At 44.9% G+C, this 13,282-nt stretch overlaps 1 protein-coding gene across 2 annotated transcripts in view; it reads right to left on the minus strand.

Moving 5' to 3' along the window:
- Positions 1 to 11,448, minus strand: part of ZZEF1 (zinc finger ZZ-type and EF-hand domain containing 1) — a 424,884-nt gene extending 413,436 nt beyond the window's left edge. For both annotated transcript variants that reach the window (XM_077482353.1, XM_077482352.1), the window contains exons 1-2: positions 10,981 to 11,448; positions 4,035 to 4,179 (exon numbers count right to left, since the gene is read on the minus strand). In XM_077482353.1, the coding sequence (XP_077338479.1) occupies positions 4,035 to 4,179; positions 10,981 to 11,361 (526 nt within the window). In that variant the 5' untranslated portion in view covers positions 11,362 to 11,448. The remainder of the gene's footprint in view (positions 1 to 4,034; positions 4,180 to 10,980) is intronic.
- Positions 11,449 to 13,282: the final 1,834 nt, after the last annotated feature.

The raw sequence follows: 13,282 nt of genomic DNA on the forward strand, positions 1-13,282 counted from the left end.
GAGAGCACAATCTGGAGGGAGGTGGATCAGAGGTCAGGACTATTTATTTAGGACTCACTGAGTCCTGACCTCTGATCCACCTCCCTCCAGATCATGCTCTCTCTCACTGTGCTGTGTTCATGGTGAACTCCAGTGTTTGGATGGAACAGTGCTTCTGCTGAAAGGGAGCTCCCTATTGGGACCACGGAATAGATTAATATCTGGAGAGTACTGTTATGAGATGGAGTGCTGACCCACTAAAAGGAGGATATCTTTGATGGGACCCATCGACTATATACAAACGCTCCAATTTATATATTTTCTGGTAAGCGCATTCACTATATGGTGACGGGCACTTCATGCGCTTTTGGAATGTGTTGAATCACTGTGGTGCCACAAACGTTTATCTGGACTCACATATGAACTTTTTATGATTGGATTTTTGTTTGTGATATTTTTCACTTCTTTATGTATTTTTGTGATTTTTAAGCACTTATGGTGTTTATTTGATTGCTATAATTATTCAATGATAATTATTTATATATTCTAACATTATATTTTTGTCATTTAATTAATTAGAGGGTTGGCGCAGCTTTTTATTTCTGTATTTCTGTTGGGTGCCATATCACATTTATTGCTGCTGCCTGCTTTATATAGAGTTTACTTGTTTTCACGAATTTTTCCCCAGCGCGGTTTATTTTTTTCCATTTCGATTTAGAATATTGTGTAAATCGCAAGGATTTTCTGTACCCTTCTATCGCACACAAAAAAAAAAAAAAAGATAGGCAGGTAACATCCATTTCCTAGCTCTGAAAGCTTCCTACATCACCTCTGCCTCCAGAGTGCTCACACCATCACTTCTCTTTTACAGGCAGGGAAATTATCCAACAGTAAATAACCAGGTAGTTAAAGTGGAACTTCACCTAAGAAGGGAAGCTCTGCTTTTTCTTCTTCTCAACCCTCCTCTACCACTTTTGGATGATTTTTTTTTTTTTTTTTTTTTAGGAACGTGTACCTATTTCTGATAGGTGCCCATTCCAAATTTCTGCTCACGACCCCCTCCCACGATCTCCTTGGACACATCGCATGTCCCTGGAGTCTGCAGGTTCATTCAGAAAGTGTAGTGCTACCCATGTGTGTAGTCAGCTGTGAAGCTGCAAGTCGTCACAGCCAGCTTCCCCCCCCCCCCTCCCCCCCAAGAAAGATGGCAGTGCTGGGGACTCAAAGACCAGCGAAGAACCAGCTTAGGCGAGGACAGTGCTGGATCCCTGGACTGGTAAATGTCTTCTGGACTTTTAATTTTTGCACAAATCACTGAAGCTCGTCTTTAAGCAATCTACCCAGACAAGGCAGAGGTGTGTGAACAACATTACAAAATTCAAATCCACTGGCAAGTAAAACTGTTCGCACATCTTTCAATTGCATTAACAGCCATTTGCCTGAAATGCTGCTTTAACATTTAATATAAAAATGTATGAATGTGGAAGTTCAGATTAGAGTTCATTCAAAACAAAAAGAATGCTGGCAGCACATATGGACAACATCCATCAATAGTTGAAACCAAGTGTGATGCATTTAGAAGCAACATAATCTAGAAGTCAAGTTTCCCACCAAGCTCTTAAAACAAATGCAGAACTCCACACATAAGGCAGATAAATAAAAAGAAGTACTGCCAGCAAATTTATAAGCATGCCTAACAGTGACTGCGATCTTGTATCCCAGCAGTGTAAACAATTGTAAATCATTTCAAGACTTGCAATAGGACAAATCTAATAAATGAATGATAAAGTCTTGAGCTGGGTATACACTAGAAGTATTTTTCTTTCAACCCAGCAGGCTTAATGGGGGACAAAAGAAGAAAAAAAAAAAAAAAGGAGAGAGAAAATTACTGTACTAACACAAGCAACGTTAGTGCCTTGATCTCCCCCGATGCGCCCCCTCCCTCAGAACACAATGGCTGCCAGCACTGATTGGATGGGGGTTGGATGCTGGTTTTTCAGCATGCCCGACAGCAGCTGGTCGCAAGACTGGCTTCTGTAGAACAGACGGCTGTACACATGGGCCGAAAGTCAGCCGCTTCCTGCTGAAGTGACTCTTTTCAGCAGATTTTCAGCCCATGTGTACACGACTTTAAAAAAGTGGTTAACAAACAATGTTACTTAATAACACTTACTTATAACTATGAAGGTACCATAACAGATTTGCATGGTAGTTCTGTCTTGTAACCATGCCCCTCTTCATCCCAATAATGAGGGGGCAGGGTTACAAGAAGCACTGTTCCTTGTAATCCATAGTCTGTTCAGCCTGTGACAAGAGGCAGGCAGTTCTTATGCAGGGGGCGTGTTCAGAAGGCAGGCTGTGATTGGAAGAGGGTATGAGCAAGAGGCAGCCTGTGATTGGTCAGGAAGGTGTGGTAACTGAACAAACTACCCAAATACAAATACAGGCATGCTGTGTGTCTGCAAAGTGTCATGCCTGTGAATGCCAAAGAATGAAAACTGCTGGCCATGCAAACACATATCAGCTTCTGTGCTTTGTGTGGTCAGTTTAGAACAAGTAAGAAAGCCGATTTCAGATGGAAGATGTACATAAAAATTATAGAGACTATGATTTATAAAATACACGTGAACACAGAGAGTGTGTGTGAGTGCGAGTATATATATATATATATATATATATATATATATATATATATATATAAAATTTAGGGTAGCATACACTTTATGGTCCCTCACACTGCAAGGGATAAAGGTTTGTTAAGTCTGAGGGAGGCATAATATAAGTATCCAGGTGCTCCTGGATGTGGATATGCCCTTACCATCTTCATGAACAATGTAGAACTATTGGTCCTGAATTGTACTTGATGACATCAGCACACAGCCACTGTCAAATGCTGAAGAGGCTGCGGGAATGGTCACAAACCCTTGCAGTGTGGGAAAGTCCCACATATTTTTTTTTCCCAGTGCCCCAAGTGGGGCTTTAAAAGGAGACGACTGCTTTGGGGTAAGTTAAAAAAAAAAAAAAAAAAGAAAGAAACAAACTGCCCAGTACTTCTGGAACTTAAAGTGGATGTAAACCCCATTCATGAAATCTGACCTGGGCACATATCTGTAGTGTTTACTTATCTCTTTCCAAAGCCCTAAGTCCCGTGTCTTTGTGCTGCTCCATTCCTCTATTATCATCGTGATAACTCCTGACAAGTTCTACAACACAGGAGATAAAAGCAGCTGGAAATTTCTGTTGGGGAGGTAACTTGGAGACAGATAAGCAGAGAGCTGGTCTATTCACAGCACAGCTCTGAAAGTTTATTCATTCCTCTGCCTATGTGGAGGGGGGGTGCCTTTCCTCCAATCAGCTCACACACAGTGTATGCCCAGATTCTCCTCCCACTACTGAAACAGAAAGAAAAAACATCTAACACGATCTGAACTTTCTAAAGAATATAGAAAGCTGAAGACAGCAGATATACATGTAAAACTAGGGAGGTTTGTTTAATCTGTGTATCATCTGAGGCTCTACACTTCACTGGGTATATGTGAAGGTTTACATTCACTTTAAGGATCACAAGTACAGAACTGTGCTTTATAAAAATATGCTCCTCAATTATGAATAGTGAGTTTTACTGGCATGACACCATTGGGGAGATTTCCCCTCACACATCCGTCTCAGTGCTACAACAGGAAGGAAGTTTCAAAAGATGACAAAAACAGAAGAAAAAAAAAAAAACGGACCAAATTTTTATCCTTACATGCTCTACAAATGAAGCTGCTTTTATGGCTGTTTCTCATCATTTGAGCGTTTCAGTTCACTTTCTGTCTTGGTGACACAAACATTACAAGAACGTAGATACATTGGAATGTATGTGTCTAGTTAGCTATGGAGGCTACTGTTCTGTCATATGCTCGCCATTTGCTACTGTTCTACAGGAGAGCAGGATAAGTCAGCAGCTAGCTATAGGAAACGCCCCCAAAACAATATAATGTATGTTCATTGGTCCTTTAACAACAACTCACAGCAAAACACATTAATATAAATAGCTCCAGTATCTAGGTTACCTGGTGTGAGAGAGCAGGCCTGCAGCTGTCTGATTACATGACTCAGCTCCCCTTGAAGATTGGCACCACCGGAGGCCTTTATGGCTTCCAACATGCTCTCCAAGTCTACCACTTCATTGCCTTCCGCGTCAAACTGTGCAAATGCCTGAAAGAGAAGTCGTCGTGGTTAATCTCAGAAGGAAAATTTTAGAATATGAATCATGCAGGGCTATACCTACTCCATTACTGTGCAGATACCAGTGTAACATTAGGAAAACTTTGTCAGTAAGTCAGAAAAAAAAAAAAAAAAAAAGCACATTTTTTTTCAAATACACTGTATTTTTATTTATTTTGCATTAAAAAATCATACACATTCATTTTAAAGTATGACCAATAGGAAAATGTAAAGTGTCATTTTTGTTTCTGACATATTAGAATACAAATTAATAAGAAGGTTGTTACTAGCCTTTATCCTTCCTGACTGACAACTATAAAAAAAAAAAGAAAACCCATGTGCAAAACCACTTTCCCTTATTGACCGTTAGATCTTGTGCTTCCCATACATTTTGCAACACTGTTGAAAGTTTTGGGGTATTCCAACATTTTTCAGTGATGATTGGCCACTTACATTTTGTTTGTTTCGCAGATTCGTAAAACCAGTCTACTGAAACTATAGTAGAAATACACAAAAACTATGGCAGTGCCAACTGAAGAGCATTTTTGTTCACTTTCCATGCTAGATTTATTTACCCGGTCATTTGGAAACACAGAACAGATAAAACTGTTGATGGCCAATTGCTTTGATTTAAAGCCAATAAACATCAAAACTGACAATAAATTTGCCAAGAATACAGCGAGCCTCGGAGTGGACTTAAAGCGAAGTTCCACCCTAAAGTGGAACTTCCGCTCATTGAAACCCTCCCCCCTCCGGTGCCACAGTTGGCACCTTTCAGGGGGGATGGGGGTGAAGATACCTGTATAAGACAGGTATTTGCACCCACTTCCGGGCATAGATTCCCACGGTAGTCTATGCCTCTTTATGTCCCACAGCACTGTCTACTGGGACACACACAGGTCCCAGAGACAGAGCGGAGCATTCTCAGTGCGCTGCGTGACTTGCACATGTGCAGTAGGGAACCGGGAAGTGAAGCCGCAACGCTTCACTTCCTGATTCCCTCACCGAGAATGGCGGTTGCCATCGGCTGCCGACATCGCTGGACTCCAGGAAAGGCAAGTGTATTAATTAAAAGTCAGCAGCTGTAGTATTTGTAGCTCCTGGCTTTTAATAAAAAAAAATTTTTTTCGAGTGGACTCCCTCTTTAAAGGATAAGACTTATTTTTTTAAAAATAAATGTACATTTTTTTGCAGATAAAAAAAAATGTGCGTAGATTTGTTTTTGTTGCAGGAGTCTGTAAAGCATTACACCAGCGATCAGCAGATCGTACAAGGAAACAAATACATCCTGACAGGGAGAATCAATGAACTACCACAGCAACATGATAGTTCATTGAAAACTGCAGCTGACAGCTGCAAAGGATGTTGGGACAGAGCTCTGTGTATGAATGACCCACATGGCTGTGCTGTTTTCAAAAAGTGACAGCTCGTACAGGAAACTTCTCCCCGTACTGCTGTCACAGAGAATGCGGGGCTGCAGCATTGGGAGCATGTAACCTGTTCCCAAAGGTGAAATTATCCTTTAATGACTTCCAATTTCAATATCTGGTCTGATGCCTATACAAAATAAAAAAAAATAAAAAAAAAGCAAGATATATTTAGGCCTCATGCACACCGATGTCTTGCAAACGTTGAGAAAAATCAGCATAATAAACTCACCTAAGTTAAATTTTTTCAAAACCGTGAGTTTAGCAGAGTTTGGACATTTATTTGATTGGCCAAAAATTTAAATGTATTCTGGCCATTGAAATAAACAGCCAAGTACTAAACAAGCCTAGCATTTAGGCGCGTTTCACATCGTTCAGCATTTTTTTGTGCTCAAAATTGCCTCTTCTAAACAAGATTTTAGGATGTTCAGAAAACATCCCCTAAACTCCCCTGCTACTAAACTGCTAATAACATCCATGTGTTTATGAACACATAGGATAACAGGAGAGTTTAACTACTTCATCCCCGGACCATTTGGCTGGCCAAAGACCAGAGCACTTTTTTGCAATTCGGCACTGCGTCGCTTTAACTGACAATTGCACGGTCGCGCGATGTGGTTCCCAAACAAAAGTTGACGTCCTTTTTTCCCCATAAATAAAGCTTTCATTTGGTGGTATTTGATCACCTCTGCAGTTTTTATTTTTTGCGCTATAAACACAAAAAAAAAAAAAAAAAAAAAGGGACAATTTTGAAAAACAAAGCATATTTTTTACTTTGCTATATTAAATATCCCCAAAAAATATATAAAAACTTTTTTTTTTCCTCAGTTTAGGCCGATACGTATTCTTCTAAATATTATTGGTAAAAAAAAAAAAAAAACAGCACAATAAGCGTTTATTGATTGGTCTGCGCAAAAGTTATAACGTCTACAAAATAGGTAGTTTTATGGCATTTTTATTAATATTTCTTTTTGGCAGGGGATCAGCCATTTTTATCATCACTGCAACATTATTGCGGACACATCGGACACTTTTGGCAATATTTTGGGACCATTCACATACAGCGATCAGTGCTATAAAAATGCACTGATTACTGTGTAAATGTGACTGGCAGTGAAGGGGTTAACCAGGAGGGGACGCTAAAGGGGTTAAGTGTGCCCTAGGGATGTTTTCTAACTGTAGGGGGGATGGTCTACGTGTGACACGACAGTGTCCTGTCACTAGGAAGAATGGGGTAATGCTCGTTTACATCAGCATTTCCCTGTTCATCCTCTCCGTGAGACAATCATGGGTATCCCCACGGTCATCGAGTCCGCGGGGACCCACGATCATACTTACGGAGCACGTGATGGGCGCGCACACCCACAATGCCGCGTCTTAACCACTTCAGCCCCGGAAGAATTTACTCTCTTCTTGACCAGAGCACTTTCTGCGATTCGCCACTGCGTCGCTTTAACTGACAATTGCGCGGTTGTGCGACGTGGCCCTCAAATAAAATTGACGTCTTTTTTTTCCCAGAAATTGAGCTTTCTTTTGGTGGTATTTGATCACCCCTGCGTTTTTTTTATTTTTTGTGCTATAAACAAAAAAAATCAACAATTTAGAATTTTTTTTTTTAAAAAGCACTATTTTTTACATTTTTCTATAATAAATATCCCCCAAAAATATATAAAAAAACAATTTTTCCTCAGTTTAGGCCGATGCGTATTCTTCTACATATTTTTGCAATAAGCGTTTATTGATTGCTTTGCGCAAAAGTTATAGCATTTACAAAATAGGGGATAGTTTTATGGCATTTTTATTAATAATTTTTTTTACTAGTAATGGCGACTATCAGCGATTTTTATCATGACTGCGACATTATGGCGGACACATCGGACATTTTTGGGACCATTGTCATTTATACAGCAATCAGTGCTATACAAATGCACCGATTCCTGTGTAAATGACACTGGCAGTGAAGGGGTTAACCACTAGGGGTAGGGGTTAAGTATGTCCTGGGGTGTGTTTCTAACTGTGGGGCCATGGCTACGTGTGACTTGTCATTGATCTCTGCTCCCGATCACAGGGTTGTTTACATTAGCATCTACCCATTCTTCCTCGCCGGGAGACGATCATGGGTATCCACGTAGCGATCGAGTCCGTGGGACGCGCGACCCAACTCATGGAGCTTGCCACGGGTGTGCACGCTGCCGGCCGCCTCTGAAAGGGCAATGTACAGGTACGTTAGTTTGCCTGTACGAGCCCTCCTGCCAACGTATGTCGGCACGAGGCAGTCGGCAAGCGGTTAAAGGCGACGTACAGGTATGTTAATATGCCTGTCCATGCCATTCTGCCGACGTGAACCAGTCAGCAAGGGGTCAAGGGAAACAACAGCAGCAGCAGTGTGCATGAGGCCGTATGCCCCTTTCACTCCTGCGGACCAATCAAGTCCGCCTGTCAACTTTTTAAGCAGTCCGGGTCAGACCACCCACTGTTCTCTATGGGGCGGCGAGTGTCAGCAGACACGTGCCCGCTGACACCTGCTGGGCATCTGAGCCGATAAAATTCACTAAAAATACATCTGATCTGATGGATGGATGGCATATGCAAATGGACATGCAGTCTGTTCCATACGACAGTCCTCTAGAGGTGAGCGGGTTGTGACCATGACCTGTTATCCACCTCCACAGCAGGGATCAGCTGACAGATCCCCCACGGAGCAGGCCGATTCCACTTGGATGGATCTGCTCCATATGAAAGGGGCCTTTAACCTTGGTTTCACAAGCAAGCTATGATAATGAATGGTCAGCTACAGGATATTTTGCCAACACTGTTCATTCACAGTGCTTAGGATTACTCATTTGGAACATAAACGAAAAACCCTAAAAATAAATACAGAACGCAGTTGTGAATGTTGATTCAAAGATATATCAAATGAACAATATTCAAAGGAAAACAAAGATCCCACGGAAAGATGCGATACAAATCAAGTTCTTGGGAATACACTGACGAATGGTATAGTATTGATGAGGCATGGAAAAAAAGACTCAGCAGTTCTCTGGAACTGCCCGTTACTGCAAAATCTCAGCAACATAATGATAAACCAAAAGAAGAAATTTCAGAACAATGAATGGATTCAACAGTTTCATGACCTGTCCTGAAAACAGATTGTCAAAGCAACTACAAACATACACTATGGAGTTGAATTACTAAATCTAGAGAGTGCAAAATCTGATGCAGCTCTGCATAGAAACCAGATTCCAGTTTTTTTACTTTTTTAATTTGGCTTGCCACTGCCTGTCAACTTCTGAAACTGAAGTCAACGGGCTGTGCTGCAATCATGGGCCACATCCTTGGTTTTAAAGAGGAAGCAAACCCTGATGAGTTTACTTCCTCTTTCATTCCCTGCAAAGGCAAAGCATAATGGACTACTATGCATCGCATAGTAGCTCATTATGTGTCACTTACCTGACACAGGAGCCAGCGAAGTCGCCGCTGTCCCCTGTAGTCCGCCGCATCCATCTTGCTGGTGGCGTCTCGCAGCTCCGCCGCTGTCATTCGGCGGAGCCGCGATGACGTCACTCCCGCGCATGCGCACGAGAGCCTACACGCGCGGCAGATCCATTGTTGGAAATGCCGCGCTCAGTGCGCCTCGCTGTCTACGGCGCATGAGCCGTAGACAGCGGTGCCTGTCTTCAGGCAAATATCTCCTAAACCATATAGGTTTAGGAGATATTTCTTGGACCTACAGGTAAGCCTTAATCTAGGCTTACCTGTAGGTCAAAGTGGTTTGTAAGGGTTTACAACCACTTTAAGCAAAAAACACAGGCAGTCTGGAGATGGCACTTTTGCCCTCCTGACCACCTGAGAGCTGCTGCTTTACCACCTTCTGAAAAAAATCTGCGGAAAGTGGCACTTGTGTGAACATAGCCCTATAGGGATTTGACCAATGCAGTACATCAGGTGTGAGATGTTTACTAAAGCTGGCCATAGATGAATGGAACATTTGGCTAGTTCAGCAGGGAGCTTCTGAAATGTGAGCCATGTATGGCTGTTCCTGTTCAAGTCAACCTAATGATCAACTCCTCTAGAATAGGAACGATGGAAAACTTTCATTCGATTGGCCAACTAAGAATCTGCAGGGCCGACAGTGGGGGGGGGGGGGAAATCGCTGTCAGAATACATTACCCACTTGCCTACTGGGCATTTTCATTCCCCTTTCTGCCCAGGCCAATTTCCAGCTTTCAGCACTGACACATTTTGAATGACAATTGCACGGTCATGCAACACTGCACCCAAAATTTTTCTTCATTAAATGGAGCTTTATTTTGGTAGTATTTAATTACTGCTGGGTTTTTTTTTTTTTGATTTTTTAGTTTCCGTCAGTAAAATTTTTAAATACGTAATTTTTCTCCTTCACTGATGTGGCCTGCTTGGCATCACTAATGGACAATGTTGGTGTCAATGATGGGGCTGTACGGTAGGGCACTGATCATCAGTGCCCGTTTACCTGTAGTCTCCTCTGCGAGGAAATTACGCTAATCAACTCCCCTCGCCCCACATTCTGTCAGTGTGAGGCAAGGAGAGATGATAAACGACACTTCCTTGTTTACACGACGAGCTGTGATTGAACACTGTGTGGCTGCAGTGCACAGGAGTGCCGTTCTGGGGCGTCGTCATATGGCAGCATCCCAGAAAGAGTGCCTACCCGCTGCCATCATTCTGCTATACAGCGGGAGGCAAGTGCTTGATGTCTACAGTGCGGTCAGCCAGTTCTGGGAGGGCGTCATATGACATCTTCCTGTGATCGCGCCCAGCATGTGGGGTAGTGTGCTCTGTTATTGTTGTGCCCTCTGGACAGAGCTGATCACAGATCAGGGTAAAAAGCCAGCTGCGTACACCCCAGCTGCGTGCGCCTAGGCTGTGTATGCCCCAGCTGCGTGCCCCATACGGCCCCCGGCTGCTTGCCCCGTACGTGCTGCATACGCTCTTGGCTGCATGCGCCTAGGCTGTGTATGCCACGGCTGCCTACGCTCGTGGTTGTGTGCTGCGTACACCCAGGCACATGCATATGGCATGGCTGAGGGCACCCCGGCTTCAGGCTGCATGCCCGGTACGCCCCACGGCTGCTTGCCCCATACGTGCTGTGTACGCACCCGGCTGTGTGCGCCCTGGCTGCGTATGCTCCCGGCTGAGGGTTGCGTGCGCCACGGCTGCCTGTGCCACAGCTGCGTGCGCCACAGCTGAGGGCTGCGTGCGCCACGGCTGAGGGCGCCACGGCTGAGGGCTGCGTGTGCCACGGCTGAGGGCGCCCCCCCCACCGGCTTCAGGCTGCTTGCCCCATAGCCCAGGCTTTATGCAGTGTATGCAGGCAGGGTCTTACCTCCTCGCACTCCTCCCGGCCGCTGGCCCGGCTCTCCAGCATCTCTATAAATTGCTCCCGACTCAGCGCCTCCTCTCCCCGGCTCAGCCTCTCCTCCAGCCAGCGGAGAAGGGCGCTCTGGTGCCGGGAAACCACCGACTCCGGAGCCCCTACATCCCTGAGCCGGGCCGCCGCCTCCCTTAGCCGGGCCTGCTCCAGCAATACCCCGGGGGAGGGCGGCAGTAACAGCGGGGATGACGGGCCGCCGGGGCTCCCCAGCTGGACTGCACTGTGCTGGCCGCCCGCTCCTCCCGCCGTGTCCGCGGCTGCTGTGCTGCTCTCTTCTTGCTCCATTCCCGGGTCGTCTTCATCCCCGCTGCCACCGCTAATCGTGTTCCCCATAATGATGGCGGTGACAAGCTGTGCTCTGTTGTATCCGGAGGGCCTACGAGGCCCGGGCCGCCTCCACCTTCCCGGCCAAGACCCGCCCCACAGCCCGCCCTCTAATGGCAGCTTAGACAGGCACCTGTCACCAAAGCCTGACACACTGACTGCACCCAAGCAGGACTCCACACACCGGGCCTGCTGCCTCACTGTGGCTGCACACGTGTCCCAGGGACTTCCTGTGAGGAGGACGGGGTCATTTCTTCTAAACTTACTTCCCAATAACGCTTTACACTATATGGATCCTTTATGAAGCAGTCTGTCCTCATTATAACCAGGCTAACAAACATTAGCAATATACCCACATTCAGTACGTTAAACCCAATCACTAAGGCTCCAGTCACACCTGGGCATTTTGAGACCGCAGCACAATCGCTGCCCACCATTTCAAAATGCACTACAATCGCAAAAGACAGGCTCAAGCATCTTTATTTTCAATGGTACCTATAACGCGGTGCAGTATTGCTTCAAACGGCGCATGAATATATAAAATAAAAAATTTTAACGAAAAAAGAATACATAGGTGTTACTTGGTTTACGCAAAAGTTAGTGTCTACAAAATAGGTAATTGATTTATGGGATTTTATTTATTTTACTAGTAATGACGGCTATCTGCGATTTTTGGCAGGGCCGTGGTATTGCGGCAGAAATATCGGACACTTTTGACACTATTTTGGGACCACTGATAATTATACAGCGATCCGTGCTGTAAAAATGCACTGATCACTGTGTAAATGTCACTGGCAGGGAAGAGGGGGCGATCAAGGGGTTAAATGTGTTGCCTAGGGAGTGATTCTAACTGGAGGGGGGACTGACAAATGTCCCTATATACAAGGAACACACAATCTGTCTCCTCTCCCCTGACAGGATGTGGATCTGTGTGTTTATACACACACAGATCCACATTCCTGATCTGTGACTGACAATTGCGGGTGCCCGGCAGCCACTAGGCATGTCTATTGGCCCCCTAGACTGCCAGGAAGCCGAGGACGTCATATGACGGCTGCTCCCAGGTGGCAGAGCACACCTATGTCTATACACAGGATGGGAAATGGTTAATGAACAGAATCTGATTTTGATCCGACTTTGAGACTTTAAGTGCGACTTTGACCAATCAAAACAATTCCTTTGGCGGTGATGTCACAAGGCCTCGTCCCATAGTTGAGCAAGTCGGATCAGTTAAGATGCTGACGACTTGGATGCAACTTCAATTTAAATCAATGGGCTGAAGTCATACCAAAGTAGTGCAGGAACCTATTCTAAAGTCGGACTGACCCAAGTCGGACCAGTTAAGACAGCTCTCATAGGAAAACATTGATTTTTACATGTCATGCAAATTGTGCTCTCAAAGTTTGGAGCTATTGTCGCACCAGTGTGAACCGGGCCTCAATCCTGTGTCTGGATTTTACCAGGTGCCTGCAGCCTGTCTGAGTGCACGGGTGTCCAGGGTCATTATATACTGCAACTGAGGATAGCTTGGAGCTCCCAGTTTGGAGACAACTTCCAGTGTCTGAGACAGGAGGTCCCACCCAGGGGTTAGAGATGTCCAAGCCAGGAGCCAAGAGACACAAAGTTTCAACCAGGGGCCAGATGAGCCCCAGCCAGGAGTCCAGAGACAAAGGCTCTCACCCAGGGGTCAGAGATGCCGAAGCCAAGAGATAGGAGGTCTCGCCCAGGGTTCAGAGGTGCCCCAGCTAGAAGACAGGAGGTCTCATTCCAGGAGCCAGTTGGGCTCCTATTAGGTTGTCAGGAAAAACCCTATCCAGAAGCCAAGATTGTGCCATGTCATACCTCCTAACGTTTTGAGATGGGAATGAGGGACACCTACTAACAAACGTATGTAGGCATAGGACATACCCCCGCCACACCCCCTTAAAGG

Source organism: Lithobates pipiens, unplaced genomic scaffold (assembly GCF_037356315.1).
Source record: "Lithobates pipiens isolate NorthernLeopardFrog02 unplaced genomic scaffold, aLitPip1_a1.2 Scaffold_16, whole genome shotgun sequence".
Classification (NCBI taxonomy): Eukaryota; Metazoa; Chordata; class Amphibia; order Anura; family Ranidae; genus Lithobates; species Lithobates pipiens.